We start from the raw sequence: 23,137 nt of genomic DNA, 5'->3' as shown, positions 1-23,137 counted from the left end.
CTCGGCTCCTGCCATCCTGGCCTCCTTGCCATCTTGAAGCCCCAACCACACTCCTACCCCAGAGCCTTTCACATGCTCTCTCCTCTTTCTGGAACCCCTGTGCTCACACCTGCTCACTTATGGGTGTCTCCTCCTTATTGTTGGATCTCAGCTCAAATTTCTCATTCTCAGAGAGGCCTAAATGCCCCTCCTTTAAAAAAAAAAAAAAAAAAAAAGCTTTGTTTTCTTCATAGCACTTATCACTGAATGTACCATGATGATTGCTTGTTTACTGCTTGTCTGTCTCTTCCACTAGAATGTGAGCTCCAGGAGGGCAGGGCCTTTGTCTTGTTCTCCGTGGTGCCTTCCTTGCCTAGCACGGGGTATGGTATGCAGTAGGCACTCAATAAATGTGAGTGACTGAAGAAACAGTCGGACCCCTTTCAGCCTCTTCTCCCACCACTTCTTCCCTCCCCCGCCCACCACGGCACCGTGAGCTCCAGTCCCACCACCTGGTCCCTCCCACTGACCGCACCTTCCCAAGCCCCATGCCCCAGACCCCCTCCATCCTTGCCTACGTCTCCCCTCGAGGCTCCCCCTCCTCCAGGGCAGCCTCCCTCCTCTGCTAGCCAGTTGCTGCGACCTCCTTGCTGGTTAGTCTGCCAGGCTAGGCTGTGAGTTCCAGTCCTGGTGCATAAGGGCTTAGGTGCCTCGGTGGCTGTGAAGACAGCAGGCCCTTCTGTCCTCACCATTTCAGCCCCCTGTGCCTGGGGTTTTCCCTTCCAGGGAGTTTCCTGTGTCTTTCTGTTCCTTTACCACCCCATTCTTCCTCCTCCAAGAACCGGGAGAGGCCAGGGGCCCTAAGTCACCCAGCCAGGGGCCCTTGAGTGAGTGAGAGCCAGCGCTGGTGTAGGTGTCATTTCCATTCGGCTGCTAAGTGGGGGCTGAGGGGGCTGAGGGGACGACTTGCTCAGAGCCCTGGGGAAACTGACAACTGAGATGGGAGCCTGACAGCCCCTGAGGCCAAATCCCAGGGCTTCACTCAGGGTTCTTCCAACTTCCACTCCTGGTCTCAGACCTGACAGGCTCTGGGCAACCTGGCAGCTGAAGCCCTGGAAGGCAGGAGTCGTGTGTGACCCACATGGTGCCCCCATCAAGAAGAGTGCCTCTGTGAGCATTTCTCAAAGGGATGGACTTCCATCCAAGGGCAGGAAACCCCTTTCTTTGGCGTCTGTGCTTTGGGACAAGGAGTTCCGACAGTCCCTTCAACTGTCCTATTGATAAGCCTTTTGAGGGGTCCTGCTTAAATCCCCCCACCCAGAGACATACAGGTATGGGGGGCGCAGGAAAGGCTTCTCGAAAAAGCAAATGCTCCCCTCCAGGGCTGGGAGGGACCTTGGAGCTGACCCAGGCCTGGGAATTGTGGAGGGCGAGGAAGTGGCTTGCTCAAGGTCATCCAGCAAAGCTGTGGGCCCTCACTGTGCCGGGGCCCCAGTGCTGCTGGAAACCAGCCTTGGTCCCTCTGGCCACTTTCTCTCCTAAGATCTTAATCACGAATTTTCCACAGCTGCTCCGGGGACAGGGTGTGTAGGGACGGTGTAAGGGGGTGTTGGGCAGCTGTGATTTTCACCAGTCAAGTGGCAGTTAAAGATGGAGAGGGCGATAAGGTCTGTAAGCTCTACCCTGAGGCCCCGTGGGAGGGAAGGAGTAATTGGCAGATGGGGCGGGGCGCTGCAGGGAAGGTGGAAGACTGACCACGGCTGGGGTCCTGGCTGTGGAGTCCTCACCTTGGAGCCTTCCCCCCTGCTGGCAGCTGGCTTGGGGGTTGGGGACACCCTCCTGCAGAAACCTCTCTGAGGAGGGGCCAGAGGTCCTGGAGAGGGAGTAGGCAAGTCTGGGGGTCTGGGGAGCCCCGAGAAGAGTCTTTTAAAGAAGTGAACACATAGTAAATATATCAACTTTGCAAAACAGTGTATAGTGATCATAGACTTTTGGGTTTGTCCTCGAGGACCAGCCGTCAGCTCACCTCTGTGCCTGGTTGAGCTGGGAGGACCCAAGGACCTACCCTTTGTCCCCACCCCCACCCCTGGGGTGGTTCTGTCAGCCAAGGGTTTCTATGGCAGCCTCTCTTTGGTTCTGGCTTCCCTTCGTTACTCATTCAACAAGCGTTTAATGAGGACCTGCTCTGTGCTGTTCTAACTGCTTGGGAATGTCAGTGAACAAGATGGGCCCAGATCCCTGCCTCTGTGGGCTGGTCTTCTAGCAAGTTGGATGAACTTTATGCCCCCCTTTCCAGAAAAATGCACTTAGGTATGAAAACTTGTCTACAGATTTGTGGGGCTCCTGGACCCCCGTTGAAGCACCCTCTTCTTAGAGGGGTGATTCCCTAACGCAGCTTGCTACCCTAACACAGTCTGAGCATTTCCTCCTGTCCTGGGCCCCTCTGGACCAGGAGTGAGGGGGCAGCAGAAGCCAGCCAGGCCCCCCGCAAGTTCTCAGTCCACTGGTGCTGACTTGCTGATGGACGTCATGGAGCCCTGGGGGGCTCTGAGCATCTCAGAGCTGGTCTCTGGGGACGTAGGTGAGCTTTGAGAGCCCAGCCCAGGTCTGAGAGGCAGGGCAGGGAGGTAGAGAAAGTGTGTCCCTCACGAGGAGGGCCAGAGCCTGGGCATAAGTCAAGCTTAGAAGCCTGTGGCTGGTGGTGGCCTTGAGGCCTCCATCCATCCCCTGCCTTCAGAAGAGCAGCTTGTCCTCCAAGACTCCGGTCAGGGGTCTGTCCTGTCCCTGGTTGTCCCCACCCTGACCCTCCTCCATGTGCATCTCTCCCATCGCCGCCCTCTTCACACAGCGGGGCTGGTCTCTTTCCAGGTCCGTTTCCCCCACTAACTCAGCAGCCCTGTGAACGTAGGCCTGTGCCCGCCGTCTGTGTTCCTGCCTCCTGTCTCCACCCATGACATGGTCGATGGTCAATAAGGTTTGTTAGTTGAATGGCTGAAAGATGCAAAACCCAGCAGGGATAACAAAGAAATGAGTGGTTTTCCTGTGAGCTTTAGGCCACCCACCCCCAGGAAGCAGACTCTGAGACAAAGGTGAGCCTGAAGGGCACTCACCAGTAGAGCTCTTGGGCTCAGTACCTCTGGGGAGAAGAGAAGGAAGCAGGACAGGACAGAGGGAGGAGTGGCCTGCTGTGTAGACAAAGCCTCAGCTGACCCTGGGGACTTCTGGACGTGGGGTGGCTCCTCAGATCTGGGGGCAGGGCATCAGGCCTTTGCATCCCACACCTATCATTGGATGAGAGCTCCATGGGGGAACTCGGCCATAGGCAAGGCAATTGCCATAGGAGCTGACACTGAGACCCCTCGCAGCAGCTGGGGGTTGTCCTTCTTTTCTGGCGGCACATCAGGTGGCCACCACACTAACTCTCTCATAGTCAGAGAGACTAACCTTTTATATATATATATATATATATGTGTGTGTGTGTGTGTATCTTTTTAAATGTCATACCATTCATCTATTTGAACATACTAAATAAACAAAATATAAAACTAAATACCATATACTGAAACAAGAGGTTTTTGAACCTGCGTGGAGTGGGTCCTCAGGCCATCAGTCTGTCTCTGGGGACCCTCGTAGGGTCCCTAAGGATCCTCTTGGTGAGTACTCCTTCCTAGGGTCCGGCTTCTGATGTCCACTGCCCCCAAACTCAGAAGAGCCTCTCTAGGGCCCAGGGGCTGGGCATGCCCCCCTTCTCTGCTGACCCAGTCCCGGCTCCCAGTCCAAGGCCATGTTGCTATCTCCGAGATCAGATGGTGGGCAGGACAGCATCAGGCACGTGCTCTGCCTCCCACCCTGTCCAGGGACCTTGCTCGCCAGCTGTGGGCGGTTTGGGCCAACCTCTCCGCCTCCTCCCTGCTGTGGCCCCAGCCTATAAAGCCACCCTGCATGTCCCCGCCGACCCTGGCCCCCTCCCCCGACACCCAGAGCCACAATGGCAGAGCTGCCGGTGTTGGAGACGCCCAGGGACCCTGCTCTGTGCAGTGGGCGCTTCACCATCAGCACGTTGCTGGGGGGCGATGAGCCCCCGCCACCGGCCGCCTATGACAGCAGCCACCCCAGCCACCTGACCCACGGCAGCACCTTCTACATGCGCACCTTTGGCTACAACACTGTCGATGTGGTGCCTGCCTACGAGCACTATGCCAACAGCACCCTGCCCGGCGAGCCCCGAAAAGTCCGGCCCACGCTGGCCGACCTGCACTCCTTCCTCAAGGTAAACACCGTCCCAGAAGAGTGGCCCTTCCTGCTGTGTGACCTTGACCAGTTACCTAACCTCTCTGAGCCTTGGCTCTGTCATCTGTGTCATGGGGACAAACAGGTGTCTTCCTCGTGGGTTGAGAGGCCCATATGGAATGCAGGTATGGGAGCTGTAAAGCTCTGGGCACATGTAATATTCATTGCCCAGTCATTGGCGACCCAATCAAGCAATCTAGGGTTGCCCAGAGAGGTAATGAGCTCCCAGTCAGTGGAAGTTTACAGAGTTTACACTCACTTAAAGGAGATAGGGAGAGGAGGGTAAGAAAGCTCTGCAGCAGAGACGGGGCTTGCTGGTTTGCTACTTGGGAGGCTGGACGGTGGAGGGTGGGGAGGTGGGGGAGCTGGATTGTCATGACCCCTGCCTGCCTGACCCGCGGTCTCTGCGCTCCCAGCAGGAAGGCAGCCACCTGCATGCCCTGGCCTTTGACAGCCGGCCCAGCCATGAGATGACCGATGGGCTGGTGGAGGATGAGACAGGTACCAACGGCGAGAAGAACCCTGAGGAGCCTGTGCGCTTTGGCTGGGTCAAGGGGGTGATGGTGAGTGGGGCGTGGATGGGATGTCCAGGGATAGGGGTAGGGAGACAGAGCTCCATTCAGGCTCAGCTTGGACTCTCGGGCCTTAGTAGTCAAGGCAGACCCAAGACTCAGCCCGGGCCTCAGTTTCCCCATCTGCATAGTGACCTCAAATTTTCTCTGCTTTTGTACTTCCTGACCTCCGTTTATCCCCCAGGCTGAGACCTAGCCCTGGGGAAGATCTCTGTTTGTCTGCTCAGTCATCATGTGACTTTGGACAAGTTACTTAACCTGTCTATGCCTCACTTTCCTCGTCTATGAAATGATGAGCATTCAATGAATTAATAGATGTAAAGCGCTTGGATGAATGCCTACCTTGGAGTTATTGAGAGAAACTGTGTTTCCCCAAAGAGCCACCAGAGGGCAGCACTAAACACAAATCCACAACATTGTTTTCTCATTCTCCATGATGGGAAGGAGAAGGTTTGCTGTTTTAGGCCCCGAGATAGCAAACAATCTAATGTACTTGGCTTTGGAAGACATTATGGCACTTTACAGAGGGGATCGCATGAGATCTAGGAGAAAGCTTCCTGCTCTGGGAGGCAGGAAGCCTGGGTTCTGACCTTAACTCTGCCAACTGCCTGCTTGGCTGTGCCTCTTTCTCCATCTGAACGGTCAACCCCCCTCTAGCACCAGAGGCCCGTAATCCGGAGTCTGGGTCTCCCTCCTTCACTGTGGTGGCCAGAGCCTGGTGTGGGCCCAGAGCCTCAGAGCATATGGAGGGCCTTAGAAATTTCCCAGGCCTAAAATTTCGAATCACTATGTTATACACCTGAAGCTAATATAATATTGTAAATCAACTATACCTCAATTTTTAAAAAAATAAATTAAATTCAAAAAAATTTTAAAGACTTAAAAAAAAAAAGAAAAGATAGAAAGAAAAAAGAAATCCCCCTGGGCTTGTAAATGCCACATGTCTCCCACCACAAGACGTGGCTGGGGCCAAAGACCACACCAGCCCCTCCCACATGGGATTCCAGCCTCAGCTGTGGCGTCTGGCTTTGCTTTAAATTCGGAAGCTGAAGTCACAGCCACCTGAGCCCTGATTTCTGCTTGTATGTAGGGCATTGGCTCAGCTGGCATTTGCTGAGTTCCCCCTGAATGCCAGGCTCTGGGCCAACAGCTGGCCACTGGGCCATGACTAGGGCTGGCAGACACAGGACCCTGGGCTTGGAGCAGAGTGAGGGGTGATAATGCTTGCAGCCCATCCTCAGGCCTCGATGGAAGGAGGGTAGGAGAGTGGTGGGAGGGACAGGTGAGTCTCTGGGTACCCCTCCCCTCCCTGCCCCACAGAACCAGAGAGGCACTGAAGTGGGCACTCACTAAAGTGGGTGAAGTAAAGAGAGAGCCCAGGTGTCCCCTAGGTGCCCGATGCCATGCCAAGACTGGGGACAGGGACTTATGTGCTTGACCTTGGGGTACTCAGCCCCACCCAGGTGGCCTCTGACCCCCCCTCTCCTCCCAGATCCGTTGCATGCTCAATATCTGGGGTGTGATCCTCTATCTGCGGCTCCCCTGGATTACCGCCCAGGCAGGCATTGGTGAGTGCTGCCTCTGGGGGGCAGGGGGAAGGTGCGCCCGGGTCCTGGTCCTCCCAGGCTCCACGGGAGCAATCTTGAACTTGGGTTACAGAGCCCACAGGTTACAGAGGTCAGGGCAGTGTGGCCAAGGAGCACTGGACATGGAGTCAGCAGGCCTGGGGGCTCTCCCTGGCTCAGTTTGCCCTCAGTAAGTCACTTAACCTCTTGGAGCCAAATTTCTTCTGCAGAGCATCAGGGTTAGGAACTCACACTGTGGACAGACCAGCTGCTAGCTCTGTACCATGCTGTGTGACCTTGGACAAGTTTTTTTTTTGTTGTTTTTTTTTTTTAAGTTGCTTTCTTAATTATTATTTATTTATTTATTTATTTTTGGCCGTGTTGGGTCTTCGTTTCTGTGCGAGGGCTTTCTCCAGTTGCGGCAAGCGGGGGCCACTCTTCATCGCGGTGTGCGGGCCTCTCACTATCGCGGCCTCTCTTGTTGCGGAGCACAGGCTCCAGACGCACAGGCTCAGTAGTTGTGGCTCACGGGCCTAGTTGCTCTGCGGCATGTGGGATCTTCCCAGACCAGGGCTCGAACCCGTGTCCCCTGCATCGGCAGGCAGATTCTCAACCACTGCGCCACCAGGGAAGCCCTTGGACAAGTTTTTAACCTCTCCGAGCCTTGGTTTCCTCATCAGTTAAATGGGGGCAATAACTGTCCCCACCTCACAGATCTATTGTGGGATTCCTCTGATGCACATAATACAGCAAAGGGTTTGGCACCCAGAGGTGCTCATCAAGTGGTAACTATTACTTTATTTTTTATTATTAAGAGAGGATACCTACCCTTCCATATGTAATGATCCTTTACATGTTGGCTTATCAGCTCCCTGGCTATTTAGAATATACCAGGAGGTAGACAGAGACCCATTTTTCAGATGAGAAAAGTGAGGCTCAGAGAAGGAAAGTGACTTAAGTCACATGGTGAATCAGTTGGCTGATTCAGGTTCCTCAAATGGCTCCTTCTGAGAAATGCCCTGACTTTTTGGGGCGATCACCTCCCCGCCCACCCCCACAGTCCTGACCTGGATCATCATCCTGCTCTCGGTCACGGTGACCTCCATCACGGGCCTCTCCATCTCGGCCATCTCCACCAACGGCAAGGTCAAGTCAGGTGGGCCCCCACCCCAGCCCCAAGGTCCTCCTCGTGTAGGTCTCCGAGTCTTCACCCCAGGAATGGGTCTCTGAACCACTCCCTACCCTCCACCCCCACCCAGACGGGGACACCCCAGGCTGCCCCTGTTGATTCCAGATGTAGGCTTTGGGCAGGCTCTCCACACCTATGGGATGGGATGGCCTTGGTTGTCTCCTGCACCATGAACCCCCTGGGCCCCATGCTCACCCCCTCCCAGCCTCAGCTCTGCCTGCCCCAAGTCCACCACAGCCAGCTGACTCCTCTGGTTTCATGGCTCCTGGCTCTGTCCCCAATAGGTGGCACCTACTTCCTCATCTCCCGGAGTCTTGGCCCAGAGCTAGGGGGCTCCATCGGCCTCATCTTTGCTTTCGCCAATGCTGTGGGTGTGGCCATGCACACTGTGGGCTTCGCAGAGACCGTGCAGGACTTGCTCCAGGTGAGGTAGGGGCTGGACCCCGGGCAGACAGAGCCCTGGCCGCCTGCTGCATTCTCCTCCACACCTTCTGGGCCGGGCCTTCCTGCCCCTCTACCCAATTTGGCCTTTAGGGACCAAAGCCACAGTCCGATCATTGTGGGTGACTCTGATGATCTCTTCAAATAAAGACCGTCCCCAGAAATCTCCTTCAGGGGTGCGTGTTGCCTTTAGGGCCAAATTGTCCAGACCCATGCAGTAGCTGCTTTGGAGGACTTGTGGGCAGGGGAGGGGTTTGAGTTTGTGTTTTCCTATGAGAGGGCAACCATAAATGAGGTAAATCAAGGTGGAGGAGCCTGGGGGGGGTGGGCTGTTCAGAGGCAGCACACAGCCTGGCCTGTCACCTCCCCCAGGAGTACGGCTCGCCCATCGTGGACCCCACCAACGACATCCGCATCATTGGCGTGGTCACCATCACTGTGCTGCTGGCCATCTCCCTGGCTGGCATGGAGTGGGAGTCCAAGGTGAGGACAGGATGTTGGGGAGGGATGTGGGCACGGTCGAGTGTGGAAGCGGGAGTCACGGGACCTGGTCCCGGTCTTTGTTCTGCCTCTTGTGTGTGTCAGATGAGCTTTAAGTTCTGCTGCTGACAGAGACCCTAAGGAAGGGGGCCCTAAGCCAGAATCATTCATTTCTCTCTCATGGAACAGTCCAGGTGTGTGTGTGGCCCCTGGGGACCAGGTATTCAGGCGCCTTCCATCCTGTGGCCTCTCCACCCCTGGGGTGTGGCCCTCATCCACCTGGCCCATGACGGCCCCCACCTCCATGTCCCCAGCCCAGTCAGCAGGAAGGGGAAAGAGGGTGGAAAGGAGAGAATCCCCCTCCCCTTTCCTTTTCTACCCCAGCCTGGAAGTTGTACATATTCCTTCTGCTCACTTCCCGTTGGCCGGAACGTGGTCCATGGCCACACCTCACTGTAAGGGGGGCTGGGGAAACGTGGTCTTCATCTGAACCTATCCCAAGCCCCGAGTCAGAGGTTCAGCATGAAATAAGGGAAGAGATGTTGGGCCGCAGCCGGCAGCCTTGACCAGCACAGCCCCGGCCCCGGCCGCCCCTCCTCTCGCCCCCTGGCTCTGAACTCCAGCTCCACCACCTCCCCACTGTTCCTTGAATGCACCAAGCTTATGCCCCCATCATTCTGTTGCTCCATTATCCTCCTCCTTTAGGACCCTTGAAGACACCTTCTCAGGCCACCCTGCTAAAGTAGCCTCAACCCAGTCCCCGGGACACCCCCTGTTCTTACTCTAGATTCATCCTCCTTATTTATCAGCAAGACAGGAGCCTTGCTATGTCGCCAGCTCCTAGGACAGAGCCTGTGGAGTAATGGGTGTTGAATGAATGAATGAATGAATGAATGGGAGAGTAAGGGACCTGGGGCAAGCTCTTCCCTGCTGGGGCTCCCTGAACAGGTGGAGCCAGACCGTCTGACCTCCAGGCTCCCTTCCTCCCAGGCCCAGGTGCTCTTCTTCCTCGTCATCATGGTCTCTTTTGCCAACTACCTGGTGGGGACACTGATCCCCCCCTCTGAGGACAAGGCCTCCAAAGGCTTCTTCAGCTACCGGGGTACGTGCGGGTTGGGGCCACTGCCCGTGGCTCTGGGGACAGGGACAGTCTGCCCACCAATCTGGCCCATTATGTGGGCACCGGTGTTACCGAACCAAACTTGGGTCCGCTTACCCGTGCGCAGTAAAGCCAATCTACTGACACTGGGTTGTAGTGAAGGAAAGCGCAGCGTTTATTTCAGGGTCAAGCAAGGAGTCCAGGGCAGCGAGTGCTTAAAAGACCCAAACTCCCTGAAAGCTTTCAGGGAAAGGTTTATGAAGATAGAGTGAGGGAGGGGGGTGTGGGGTGTGTGATCAGCTGGTGGACATTCTTCTGATTGGCTGGTGGTGAGGTAATCGGGAGTCAACATCATCAGCCTTCTGGTTCCAGCTGGTCTGAGGTCTACGTGCTTGTGGGCAGCACGCAGTTAACTTCTCCCACCTGATGGGGGTTTCAGTAGCTGCAAAACAGCTCAAAGGATTTGGTTCAGAATATTATCTATAGCCCTTGAGGAGGAACTAAAAGTCCTTGACTTTGTTTAATGGCTAAGCTACTATTATTTTGTCTTGCTTGACTGTTTTCTTCCTGCATGTTCTCACTTCTCTGATTAAATGTATTCTTTAACTAAAGTTTATCTACAGACAAAAGGCAGGCAGAGGACATGGGTGGGGGTCAATTCTGGGAAGGCCCCATAGGGTCCTGCTCGGTTACATGGGGAGGCTGGCACCCCCGACTCCCACAGCCAGGAGCTGCCATGGGAGCCTCCTGCCTGCCCGGCTGGGCCCAGAGAGGGGGCCCAGGCCTTCCAGGAGGCCCTGACTCAGGCCTTGTTTTTCCAGCGGACATTTTTGCCCAGAACTTGGTGCCTGACTGGCGGGGCGTGGACGGCAGCTTCTTCGGGATGTTTTCCATCTTCTTCCCCTCAGCCACAGGCATCCTGGCGGGAGCCAACATCTCCGGGGACCTCAAGGTGAGCAAGATGCCCAGCCCTCCTGCTTCCTGGCCCTGTCCTACCAGGGTGTCCCACTGGGCACTGAGCGGAGCCCTGAGACCCCAGGGCCAGAGCTTCTAAACTTCCGTCCAACTCAATCCAAGCCAACCCATATCCATCCCATTCATCCCACTCCATTCTGAGGTTGTTGATTGGCACCACTGCACTCTAGGCCTTGAGGGCCGCCCCCAAATGGGCTAGTCTCCTCCCTCGATCCTGGGACTCCCAGCCTAAGGGGAAGACTGACCCAGCTTGACCTTCCACTCAGACGGGATCGGGCATATCCTCCCAGGGCTCTCCATCGTCTTGATGCGGGCAGGCTTCTTGGCTCGGTGTGCGAGGCCCCAGCCCCACGGGAACTGTTGCTGTTCCCATGACCCCTGACCCGGCCCTGAGGATCTACTGCTTTGCCCCTGTTGCCCTGTCCCTCCTCCACGCCTTTGCCTCTGCTGTGCTCTCTACCTGGGACTCGCTATCCTCATTTCTTTACCTTGCAAAGTTCTGTTCCTCCTGCAAATTAAAGCCTCCATCCTTACACCTCTCCCAGCCCTTTTGTCAGAGTGTTGGTTCCCCTAATTTAGTGATGTCAGGCCACTTATGTCTCTGCCCCGCCGCATCTGGAGAACTGGGGCCTACCTCTATGTCCCTATTCCCAGCTCAGGGTCTGACGCGTCCTAGGTGCTTGGTGCCTGTGTGTTGAGTGAACAGTGGTGGGATGTGGCAAATGGGAAGTGTTAGAGCAGAAGTAAAATGCGCACAAGTGGGGGAGAAGTGCAGACTGAGGTGGCAGGGGCTCCAGCAAAACTTCTGGCTGGAGGTGGGGCTGGAGCTGGGCTCTGAGAGACGAGAAAGCCAGCAGAATCTTTGCCGGAGGGAGGTTATCAAAGGAGCTGGTACACAAGTGGGGATGAACAGTGAGGAGCCTGGCTCTGTGCTGGGGACCTTCACCCTCCATCTCCAGTCCCGCTCGAAAGGTGCTCCTTGATGCATTTTCTTAAATGAATTAAGAATTGTGCACTGGAGGCAATCTCGAATTGCAGCGTGGCTCTAGCAGGACCTGGAAATCAGAGGGAGGCCGTGTTTGCCCAGCTCCTCTCCCTTCTCTGGGGAGTGGCCCGCAGGGGCCTGGTCTGCCTGCCCCGAGTTCTCTGCAGAGCTTGGGCTTGTGCTCAGGTGGCCTGGTTCCCCTCCCAGCCCCGTTATAGATCATCATAGCCTGTGGATTTATCTAGATGCTTTATCAAGCTTCTCAGGTTACCAACCAGCCCAGTGTGCAGGCATCAGGGCCAGGCAGCTGTCTTGGAGCTGGGGGCGGGGGCAGACACCTTCTTCTGTCTTAAATGCCCTCAAGCCCTAAAGGGACACTTTTCTCCTAGATCTGGCCCCTTGCCCATCCAGTGGGACAGTAAGTCCTTAGCGAAGAGCAGCTCCCGTTCATGGAGACTTTATGCAAGTCCCTTAAAGCCTCTCTGGACCTCAGCTTCCCCAGCTGTAAACTGGGACTCACGCAGCCCCGGCTTCCCAGGGCACGGAGCAAGGATTCAACGCGCTAATTTACATAAAGTGCTTAGAACAGTGCCCAGCCCAGAGGAAGTGCTAAAGGCTGGTTGTCAAGGTCAATGTGATTTTTACCATGTGGCCGGCACGGTGCCTCCTTCTTTAAAAATAATATCTGTGGGACAGCTGAAAGCTTCTACCATCATCACCCCCATGTTACAGAGGAGCAAACCAAGCTCAGAGAGGGTCAGGGGCTTGCCCAGGGTCCCACACACAGGTGTCAGACGATCTGGAATGCAAGTTTCTAAAACAAAGAGACCTCAACTTTATCACAACAACTCCATCATTCAACCAATATTTTTTGAGCACCTGCTTTGATGCCAGTGTCTTGTGGATGCAGCAGTAAACTAAAGAGACACAAATTCCTGCCCTCATGGAGGTGACATGCTAGTGAGAGAGACAATCAACAAATAAATAAGTAAAATCTGTAGTTTGCCTGACGGTGGTTGAGCGATGGGGAGAAAAATCAAGCAGGGAAGCGGGGAGGCAATCCCTGGGTCAGGGGTGCAGAAGCACGGTGTGAATTTACACAAGGTGGCCAGAGACTCCTGAGAAGGTGACATGTGAGCCGAGACCTAAAGGGGTGATGACAAAGTTGTCATTGTCACTGTTAATCCTTTACGTCCCCCAACCCTTTAGTGCTTACAGAGCAGTCTCGTGACCATGATCTCATGTTGGTTTAATCTTCACAAACACCCTGTGCTAAGGCCAAGGAAAGCATTATTAACTCAATTTGCTGATGGGGGGATGGGTGCTCAGAGACAAGGGACTTCCTAGTGACTGCCGTGGGATCTGTGCCAGGCTGGTGTTGTCCCAGGTTGTGTCGCAATACAGTCCCCACCCCTAACCGCTCACATTTACAGGCGCTTGCTACATGCCAGGCTACTTTCTTATTTCACGGATAGCGGGTGAGAGACGCTGAGGCTCAGAGAGGTTAAAGGGTTTGTTCCAAGGCGCACAGCCAGGAAGAGATAAGCAAGATGTGGACCCAGATATGCCTGATTTGTGAGCTGGGCTCTGAGATTTCACACCAAGACGTGAGGGTAGGATGGAAACCTGGTGTATTCATTTCCTGTGGCTGCTATAACACGTTACCACAAACTTGGTGGCTGAAGACAATGGAAATTTATTCTCACACAGTTCTAGAAGCCAGAAGTCCAAAAAAAGGTGTCAGTAGAGCCATGCTCCCTCTGAAGGCTCTAGGGAAGAATACTTCCTTGCCTCTTCCAGCTTCTGGTAGCTTCCAACAATCCTGAGCATTCCTTGGCTTGTAGCTTCATCCCTCCAATCTCTACCTCTGTCTTCATGTGGCCTTCTTTCCTCTATGTGTCTCTGTGTGTCCTCTCCTCTCCAAGGACACCAGTCATTGGATTTAGGGCCCACCTAATCCAGTATGACCTCATCTTAACTAATTACATTTGCAAAGATGCTATTCCCAAATAAGGTCATATTCTGAGGTTCTGGATAAATGTGAATTTTTGGAGACGCTATTCAACCCACCATAGGTGAGCTGGGAGGTTGACCTGGTCTGTTGGCCTTGGGACCAGGGACTCAGGGCAGGGCTGGCTGGCCCATGGCTGCAGGGCCCCCAGAGCAGAGACCTCAGCAGCCCGGGGTGCTCCAGAGCCTCCAGCCTCCCTCCAGCTCTGCTCCCACTTCTCTCTGACCCGCCGCGCCCTTCCTCCCACCCCAGTGCCTTCAGAGCCACGTAAATCGTCCCCTCCACCCTGAGGCCTTCCGGGGTTCCTGGCAGTGTCTCCCCCACCTTGTTCCCCAGTGGACTGTGATCCTCTCTGTGTTGGCAGGATCCCACCTGTACCTCCTCCACTTGGGCCAGGGCTCCTTAAGGGCAGGGTCAGGGCCTGGTCATCACAGATCGACCATGGGCTCCAGCGCAGGCCTCCGAGTATCTGAGGCAGAGAGCTGGACCATGGCCAGCTTTGCTTCGACTTGCCAATGAATTTGAACAGTGTCATGGTCCCTCCAAGCTCTGTCACCTGTGATTCTTCCTGCCAGCTGAGCAGTGAGCAGAATGGCCCAGAAAATGCTGGCAGGTTTACGAATTTACTTCCTGTGGCTGACGTGACCTTCCCCTCCAAGCTAGGGTCTATGCCTGGATGGGAAACTTGCCATAAAAATCCCAGCCTGCGTTACTCCACCCAGGATCAGCACGCCTGGGGGGGCCTGAGGCTGTGGACCTCGGCATAGTTAGGACTGAGTCGCTGGGGCTCAGTGAGCTGGGCCTTGCTCACAGCTCCCTGGCCTCAGTTTCGCCACCAGCCACTTCTCAGGAAGCTATGTTTGAGAAAGTGCCTGGAAGAGTGAAACACATGACGTGGGTGTGAAGGTCTGCTACTACTGCCAGGAAAGCACCAGCAGAGTTCTTTCTCGAAGAGGAAGGAGAGAGTTTGGGGCTTGTCTATATATTGATTGCTGTGGAACCAGACAAATCAACTGGTGCATAATAGTGACTGCACGCAGTGAGCCCAGCTGGTGAGCTGGGCCCTGGTCTAGGAGCTTGACAAGGATTAATTGGTTTCACCAGCATCCCTGGGAGGCTGGAGGGGCCGAAGCATGGGAGGACATGCACGCTGCCCAGCGATCACCTGGATTTGACCCCAGGCAGGCTGACTCGGGAGCCCTCCACCTCACCCCACCCTTCACAGCCCCCAGAGCAAGCGTCAGCCAGGTGTCCTCGGGGAACAGGCCTGGGGCTGCTTGGAGTTCCTCTCTCTGCCTTGGGCTCCCAGGGCCCTGAATGTGGTCTCAGCCGTCCCCTTGGTTCCGTCCTGTCCCGCTCTGTGGGTCCTCAGTCTCGAGGTGCCTTCCTCTCAGCACCCCGGGGAAGGGGGTTCTGGGGGGTCAAGGTCAGTGTTTGCTGACCCACCCTCAGCCTGACAAGGACAGGGCCTGGGCGGAGGCCCAGGGGCTGCCTGATGCCCTCTCTCCCTCCCTCCTCCAGGACCCCGCTGTAGCCATCCCCAAGGGAACGCTCATGGCCATTTTCTGGACCACCATTTCCTACCTAGCCATCTCGGCCACCATTGGTAAGCTGCCAACCCAGACGGCTGGAGGGGTCACAGGGTGCCGTCTGGCCCTCTAACAAGGATGGCTGGGCCGGGAGGACATGGCAACCCCAGGAAGTGGAGCCTCGAACTTTATTTTGGGGGGCACCTTGGGGGGTAGTTTGTGGTGGAGATGGGGGATCACCCCAGGCTCCTCTGGTCCCTTCAAACCTCAGGTTACAGATTCTATGGTATGAAAATCCTATAGGAAAAGTCATGTTCCAACTCCAGGAATAATGATCAAATCAATGATGAGGAGGAGGAGGAGGAAGATGATTCTAGCAACTGACTTACTACCACGTGCCCAGCCCTTTACATGCCTTATTACATTTAATCTGGGCACTATCATTTCTGCCTTTTGACGGAGGAGAAAACAAGGGCTTAGAGAGGTTAAGTGACCTGCCCAAGGTCACAGAGCCTGAGTGGTAGCGATGGGCGTTGGACCCAGGCCTGGGCCGTTGATACTTGCCTCTCACTGAGATCTTCACACATGCTCTCGCTCCCAGTAACCACATCGTGAGATGAGCTGCTCACAGACGGCCAAGGGACACGGCCCAGGTCATAGCCACGTAGGGCCTGAGATCCAGTTCTCCACTTTAAGGAGGACACTGTGACCTTAGGTCACTTAAGCTCCCTGTGCCTCTGTAGAACGGCAATGACAATAAAAGTAATAGTAATACCTGTTTCCCCAGAGTGTTTAAAGTCCTTGACGCAGGGCCTGGCACATCGGAGGTGCTCCTGCATGGTAGCTAAAATCATCGTCATCGTCATCATCATCATTATTATTATTATCATCATAAAGTAAAGGAAGAGCTGGCCCATCAGCAGCGTGTCGCCCTCTGCACAAGTGTCTGGTGTTTTCGGGGTGGGAGGGGAGGAGAGAGGAGGGAAAGGAGGCCTCCCCACGCCCTCCTTCCTCCTCAGGCTCCTGTGTGGTTCGAGATGCCTCCGGGATCCTGAATGACACGGTGACCCCCGGCTCAGGCGCCTGCGAGGGGCTGGCCTGTGGCTACGGCTGGAACTTTACCGAGTGCGCCCAGCAGCACAGCTGCCGCTACGGCCTCATCAACCACTACCAGGTACGCGCGGCCCTGCCAGATGCAGGGAGGGCCGGGTGGAGGCTGGACTGGGCTGGGGTAGACAAGGTTTGGGGGGCCCCTTCAGGTAGGGGCCTGGGCCCAGTTCCTGCCCTGGTGGGCACTGGGTCCCCAGTGAGGGTTGCAGACTCAGGTGGCAGCTCCCAGACTCAGCCCCTGCCTGCAGCGGGGACTGGGGTGCCCTGGGTGGGGGCTCTGGGCCCCACCCCTCACCATGGGGGCCCAAACCCCATGTCCTTGCAGACCATGAGCATGGTGTCGGGCTTCGCACCCCTGATCACGGCCGGCATCTTTGGGGCCACCCTCTCCTCAGCCCTGGCCTGTCTCGTCTCTGCCGCCAAAGTTTTCCAGGTGAGGCTGCAGAGGGGGCGGGAGTGTCTAGGAGGCCAGGTGCAGGGGGCCCCAGGTGACTGCCACAAAGGCCTGGAGGAGTCATGTGACCCGGTGTCTAGACTGAAGGAAAAGGAGCTAGTAAAGCAAACGCTTGCAGGAAGCAGCCCCTTCCTGTGCCGAGCTTTGAAGAGCAGCTGCCTTTTCCACCCCTCACTCCCTCTGTGCAGCCTGGTGCCCCGTTTGCAGCCCCCCTCCCAGTTTCCCTCTGATGTGGTCAGCCCCTTTTTGCCCTTTCAGTCTTCATGGTGAGGTGGGGAGGGCAGGAGATCAGTCCCCTTTCAAAAGACAGAAGCCGAGACCCAGTTCGGGAAGTGCCCTGCTGAGGTCACGGAGAGAGCAAGCAGGGCCTGGGGTCCAGGTGACCACAGGGGAGGGGATGGGGCAGGTCCTGGCCAGGGGGTGAGCCCGTCGTCCTGTGCCCACAGTGCCTGTGCGTAGACCAGCTGTACCCACTGATCGGCTTCTTCGGCAAAGGCTATGGCAAGAACAATGAGCCACTGCGCAGCTACCTGCTGGCCTATGCCATTGCTGTGGCCTTCATCATCATCGGTGAGTGGCCACAGGGTACGCAGGGCTGCCACCTCTCCCGGCCAGCCGTGAGGGCCATGGGGACAGGGCCCGACACGCTTTCCCTGGTTCTGCATTCCTGTGTCCTGGCAGCTGGGACCTCCCTCCCCAGGTCTGAACTAGCCCCCAGGAGCACGTTGGGAGCACAGGACAAGCTGACTGATTCCTCCTTGGGAGCTGGTACAAACAGCTGGATCACTATCTCTGTAGGTGTAGAACCTAGACCAACCTCATTTCTCAGATCTTGAGCTGCTGGATCCCTTGGGCTCCAAGGTAGGGGATGCCTTAGGAGAAAGATTCCAGTTAATCAGTTAATTAGATTGACTTTCTATCCTGGCTTTGCCATATGCCAATTGTGTGACCTTGGAAAAAAATCACTTCACCTCCTAGAGCCTCGGTTTCCTCATCTGAAAAATGAGAGTAATAATGCATAGAAGGTGTGTCACAGATGGGCAGGAAGAGACCATGTGTGTATATCACACACACACACACACACACACATACACATGCATTCATATACGCACATACATGTGTGCACACTCCCCAGTACTTCCTGATTTACTTAGCCAATGAGGCGGAACTTGCTAGGAGAGAGGTGGCCCTACTAAGCAAGAGCAATCACCGTGCCTTGACATGATGACCCCTGGTCCCTGCTTCCTATACAGGAATGGGGTCAGGATCAGCTGTTGGTGAACCTCCCCAGGCTGGGGGGCACCTTCCTGCCACAGCTGAATCCCTGCTATAATACTTAGGCTGGCATCACCAAGCCATGAGACATAACCCAATGGTCTAGCCACTTCCACTCAAGGGAACCTTTCTGGACACTAGATACTGCTGGATCCTGCACCAGATGAAGAGACAGCAGGGCCACAAGCAGGGAGTGGAAACACCTAGTCAGGCCTGGCATTCCCAGATGTTCCTGGATGTTTTCTGCTCACCCTGCCGTCCACCCCTGCCTCGGGTTTGATGTCGTTTTATCTGGGTGGTTCTGACTGTACCTCAGATGGAGGATCACGATCTCAAATGCTCTGGGGCAAGGCTCTTGTGTTAATTCAATGGACTCATGTACAGAAGGCCTGGCACATAAGAGTTGTTTGTCTTGTTTTGGGATCCACAGAAGCAGGCCCTGAGACAAGGATTCACATGCAAAAGTGTGTCTAGGGGTGCCAGGGGTTGCAGCAGGGCAGGGGCTCGTGAGACAGGGAAGGGAAGGAGCCGGTTCTTGAGTGGGTTTCCATTGTGGGTGGAACTGCGATACAGTCTCAAGGTTTCAGAGAATAGAGAACATGTGTCTTGGGTCACGCTGTAAAATGTATTTCTTACTGTAATTTGTGGTCACACAAAGAAGTGTGATAGTCACTGTTCTTGGCCATCCCGTAGCCTGATGGGATCTACCCTCACACTGCTCACCATCCTCTTTAGAGCCGGCAGTTTACAGTTTACAAAACACTGGACTTTGAGATTCACAAAATGATGGACCCATTTCACAGATGAGGAAGTTGAGACTCACTGAGCCTCAGTGGCCCATCTGGGGTCCCCTTATCCTGAGAGGGAGAGTACCAAGGACTCCTTGGTGGAGTTGCCCAGTAGACTGTTTCCTCTCTCCCTTGGGTCCCTGAAGCTGAGCTCAACACCATCGCCCCCATCATCTCCAACTTCTTCCTGTGCTCCTACGCCCTCATCAATTTCAGCTGTTTCCACGCCTCCATCACCAACTCACCCGGTAAGTAAGACCCTCCCCACTCATGGGAGGAGGCACCTGGGGCTGGGGTATGGAGCGGGGAGTGGAAGGCATGGATGCAGGTGGGCAGACCAAGGTCACCTCTCAAATTGAAATCAATTAAAGGGACCGTTCATATAATAACAATAATAACAGCTATCCTTTATCAAGCACTTACAATGTACACTATACATGGATTCATGCACTGTTTAAAGTGTGCAGAGACTTTTCTAGTACCTTCCTCCACCAGTTTTAAGGGAGTCAGGAGTCTGACTCCCCAGAGAGGGAACAGAATCGTCAGTCACAGACGGGGTGGCTGCAGGTTGCACGTTGCCCAACTCCAGGCGGCGCCACTCATAGATGTTATAGATTTGTATGTTTATTACGAAAATTTTCTGGCAGATGGAAGTAAAGAGTCTCAAGGAAGACTTTTTCTAATTAGCCCCAAATCACCGGTGGGCTGGTCCCGGGGCCACCTTTTCCCTAGACCATGGACCACAGTGCCCTGGAGTTGGGCCGTGGAGCGGCTGTCACTAGTGGCGGCCCTGGCATGGCCTGCAGGTGTGAGGCTAGGCAGAGTCATGTCCTTCCCCTCCATCTCACCCCCTCGGCTCTGTGCGAGCCCCGGAAACCAGCACTGCTGTGACGTTGGATGTCCTGTGGCCGTATTTGGCCGGAGCTGGACACCTCCCCCTTGGTGTAGCCTGTTCACACAGCAGGATGCCAGTCAAGGCAGGTGTGTGGCCCAACCAGAGCCTCCAAGCCCAGCCCCAGGAAGCAGGGTGGGTGGGCGGGCACAGACTGGGACCCCAGCCCTGGGCACTGCGGGCATTGCCACCCAGGCCCTGCCCAGCTATGCTGGCCCAGGAGGAGGCTCCGGAGTGCTGAGCGTACGTCCTGCCCTGTGCCCCCCACCCAGGGTGGAGACCCTCATTCCGTTACTACAGCAAGTGGGCGGCGCTGTTTGGGGCGATCATCTCCGTGGTCATCATGTTCCTTCTCACCTGGTGGGCGGCCCTCATCGCCATCGGTGTGGTCCTCTTCCTCCTGCTCTATGTGATCTACAAGAAGCCAGGTGTGCAGTCACAGGCTGCCCAGGGGGTCAGGCGTCCCTTCTCGCCCTGAGGCTGCCAAGCCGTCCTGCCTGTCAGCTCAGCCAGAGGGCCTGCCTCAGGCACTGTGCTCTCAAGGGGCCCCTCTGGTCCTCCAGCCTCATCCCTTCCCACGGGTTGAGGAGCCCCTGGGAGTGTGCCCACTCAGAGCCCACACCTCTACTACTAGACCACACCCCCGGACGCGCAGGACCTGACATTGCCTGCCCAGGTCCATCCTCCTGAGAGTGGCCGGCCCACTGGTGTGCACACCAGACCGAGGGCTGCCTGACTGAAGGGCAGCCAGTCAAAGCCTGGACGTGTGGGCAGGGATGTCTACACGCATGCAGGCAAGGGCCCCAGGGTGACAGCAATGTGGGGGTGGGATGCAGAATGCCAGGAAAGCCTAGCACGCTCAAGTAGAGCCTGGCCTTCCAGGTCGTTGTGAAGATCTCTTCGTCAAGGGAGGAGAATATTTTGTAGAGTCAATAGCTTGATGCATAACTTTTAAATGCGTAGCCATATTGCATGTGCGAACGTTAGGAACAGATCTACAGGCTATCTACCTGCTCCCACGGTGCTCGGTTCCTGAAGAAGGTCAACATACGTATGTCTGGTTTCTCACATGACTTCTAACCTTGCACACACCCCTCAGAGGTGAACTGGGGCTCCTCGGTACAGGCTGGCTCCTACAACCTGGCCCTGAGCTACTCGGTGGGTCTCAGCGAGGTGGAGGACCACATCAAGAACTATCGGTGAGTGCAGCCTTGGGGTTGCCTGGGATGCAGGACTGGCCGTGACCCTGCTCCGGGAGCCTCCAGGCCAAGGCCTGTCACCTGACCGGTAGACTCATGGTGGGCACGGTCCCCTCGCAGAGAGGAAACAGGGTGGAGGAGCACTGCCTAGCAGTCAGGAGACCGGGGCTGACACTGCCCCATGGGGACCAAACAAGTCTAGTGACTTCTCTGTACCTAAGTTTCCACAGCGGAATATGCTCTGGGCAATACAAATACAAAGGGCAATACAGTCGTCCCTCAGTATCTGCGGGGAATTGGTTCCAGCCCCTCCCCCCACCCCCATCCCCCAGATACCAGTATCCTAAGATGCTGAAGTCCCTTATATAAAAAGCCTAGCATAGTTGGCCCTCGGTATCTGTGGTTCCACATCCACAGATTCGACCACCACCCTTGGTTGAATCTGTGGATGCGGATACACAGGGCCACCTGTGTTGGTGAGGGTGCTCTGGTGTTGTGATCATGAGACTGACTGAGATGAGCCTCTCCCGAGTACTCTTCGAAGCTGATTCCCCTCTTTCGTGAGGAAAAGTGTGCACCCAGGACCCCCTTCCCATCAGATCACCATGTTAATAATCAGACGTAGCTATGTTGCATTACCACTCAAAGTGCCTTACATAGCCTCACCACAACCCTCTGAGGTATATGAAGTTACTAACCACATTCACAGATGAGAACACTGAGGCCCAGAGAGGTTAAATAACTGGTGCCAGGTCACACAGCTGGTGAGTGGCCAATTTTGTCTGGCTCCAACTGAGTCTGGTCGTGGCCCTTGACCATGGCCCTTGGCTGCCTCTTGACCCAGAGGCTGACTCACCCACCCAGTGACACAGTGATCTCATAAGTGATGGGCTTCCCCACTCCCAGTCTTGATTCTTTTCACACCCTGCTGGGCTGGGCAGGGCAGGAGCACCAGATGGAGCAGCAAGAGGGTGGTTTGCCCACATGCAGCATTTGGTGGCCTGAGCAGGAAGGAAAAGGGACACCCAGTGTGGTGGCCACCAAGAGAGCTGGAAAGGAATCATAGACGGGAAGACCACGGGGTGGTTCACCTGTCCTAGGAAGGGAGTCCTGGGAGGTGGTGGAACTCCGGGGGCACCTGTATTTGGCATCCAGACCCCCAGCTCTGTCCTGACGGCTCACACCCTTTTCCCTTCCCCTCCTCAGCCCCCAGTGCCTAGTGCTCACGGGGCCCCCCAACTTCCGGCCGGCCCTGGTGGACTTTGTGGGCACCTTCACCCGGAATCTCAGCTTGATGATCTGCGGCCACGTGCTCATTGTGAGTGCCCCCTGCAGGGGGGCGGGGCTGTACTCCTGGAGGAGCCCCTGGGCACCAGGTCCACCCCCGGGGGCAGCAGGAGGGACGGTGGTGCCCAGGGCAGGTTCTCTCCCTCCCCCATCCCTCTCCCTGGCTTGCCCACACTGTCCTGCCTCTCACCTGCTCCCTCCATCTTCCTTCCACCCCTCCCTCTCCCTCCTCCTCTGCTTTTCCTCCCCTAATTCCATAAAGGAGAACCAGCAATGAGCTCAGGGGACAGCCTCCAGGGCAGGAGAGGGGCTGAGTCTCAGGCCAGAGGGTGAAGGCCATCCCTGACGTCACCTGCCCCTGTCACCCACAGGGACCCCGCAAACAGAGGATGCCTGAGCTCCGGCTCATCGCCAGCGGGCACACCAAGTGGCTGAACAAGAGGAAGATCAAGGCCTTCTACTCCGACGTCATCGCTGAGGACCTCCGCAGTGGTGTCCAGATTCTCATGCAGGTGCGCAGGCCCGGGGCTTCCTCACAGGACTTACTAGTTGGTGTGACAACCTGGAAGGCGGGATGCCGTGAGGGGCTAGTTGAAGCCCCTTTTGCTGCAACAGGAGTCCCGCCTTTCTTGCCTTTCCAGATGTGCTGATTCAGGGCACTTTCTCAAAGTGCCCAGGGCCTGGGGAAACTGCCTTGGAGGCCTGTGGGATCTGATGACACATTTTGTGATTTTGGTTTTTTTGAGATATAATTAATACACAGCAAACTGAAATAGTGTATAGTTTGATAAATGTTTACATATGCAGACACTGCTCAGTGCTGTGAAACCACCAGTCAGATCAAGTTCTAGAACATTCCACTGGGCAATTCATTTTACTGTTCAGTTTTCTTATTTGTAAAATGGGATGCATGAATAAAATAACAGTTGTTAATTCTGAGTCAACATAGGGGAATCCTTTTCAATATTTCTCAAAATTAAAAAAAAAAGAGCGTACGAGGTCTCCTTTTGGGATTAT

At 55.5% G+C, this 23,137-nt stretch overlaps 1 protein-coding gene across 12 annotated transcripts in view; it reads left to right on the top strand.

Annotated features, from left to right (window-relative positions):
- The first annotated feature begins 3,926 nt into the window (after positions 1 to 3,926).
- SLC12A3 (solute carrier family 12 member 3) overlaps positions 3,927 to 23,137 on the top strand; it is a 43,661-nt gene continuing 24,450 nt past the window's right edge. For 9 of the 12 annotated variants that reach the window (XM_082369412.1, XM_082369419.1, XM_082369418.1 and 6 more), the window contains exons 1-17: positions 3,931 to 4,249; positions 4,689 to 4,832; positions 6,334 to 6,409; positions 7,467 to 7,562; positions 7,880 to 8,019; positions 8,409 to 8,519; positions 9,507 to 9,618; positions 10,437 to 10,567; positions 15,108 to 15,192; positions 16,135 to 16,289; positions 16,551 to 16,658; positions 17,126 to 17,249; positions 18,889 to 18,990; positions 19,907 to 20,062; positions 20,734 to 20,833; positions 22,040 to 22,151; positions 22,492 to 22,632. In XM_082369412.1, coding sequence (XP_082225538.1) covers positions 3,968 to 4,249; positions 4,689 to 4,832; positions 6,334 to 6,409; positions 7,467 to 7,562; positions 7,880 to 8,019; positions 8,409 to 8,519; positions 9,507 to 9,618; positions 10,437 to 10,567; positions 15,108 to 15,192; positions 16,135 to 16,289; positions 16,551 to 16,658; positions 17,126 to 17,249; positions 18,889 to 18,990; positions 19,907 to 20,062; positions 20,734 to 20,833; positions 22,040 to 22,151; positions 22,492 to 22,632 — 2,175 coding nt within the window. In that variant the 5' untranslated portion in view covers positions 3,931 to 3,967. Of the gene's footprint in view, positions 4,250 to 4,685; positions 4,833 to 6,333; positions 6,410 to 7,466; positions 7,563 to 7,879; positions 8,020 to 8,408; positions 8,520 to 9,506; positions 9,619 to 10,436; positions 10,568 to 15,107; positions 15,193 to 16,134; positions 16,290 to 16,550; positions 16,659 to 17,125; positions 17,250 to 18,888; positions 18,991 to 19,906; positions 20,063 to 20,733; positions 20,834 to 22,039; positions 22,152 to 22,491; positions 22,633 to 23,137 lie in introns of all 12 variants that reach the window. The other 3 variants (XM_082369413.1, XM_082369414.1, XM_082369422.1) reach the window with 3 other exon arrangements.

This window comes from Balaenoptera borealis (genome assembly GCF_965194805.1).
Source record: "Balaenoptera borealis genome assembly, chromosome: 19".
Taxonomy (NCBI): Eukaryota; Metazoa; Chordata; class Mammalia; order Artiodactyla; family Balaenopteridae; genus Balaenoptera; species Balaenoptera borealis.
The sequence above is the reverse complement of the archived record's forward strand: the minus strand, read 5'-3'. Positions and strand labels throughout refer to the sequence as shown.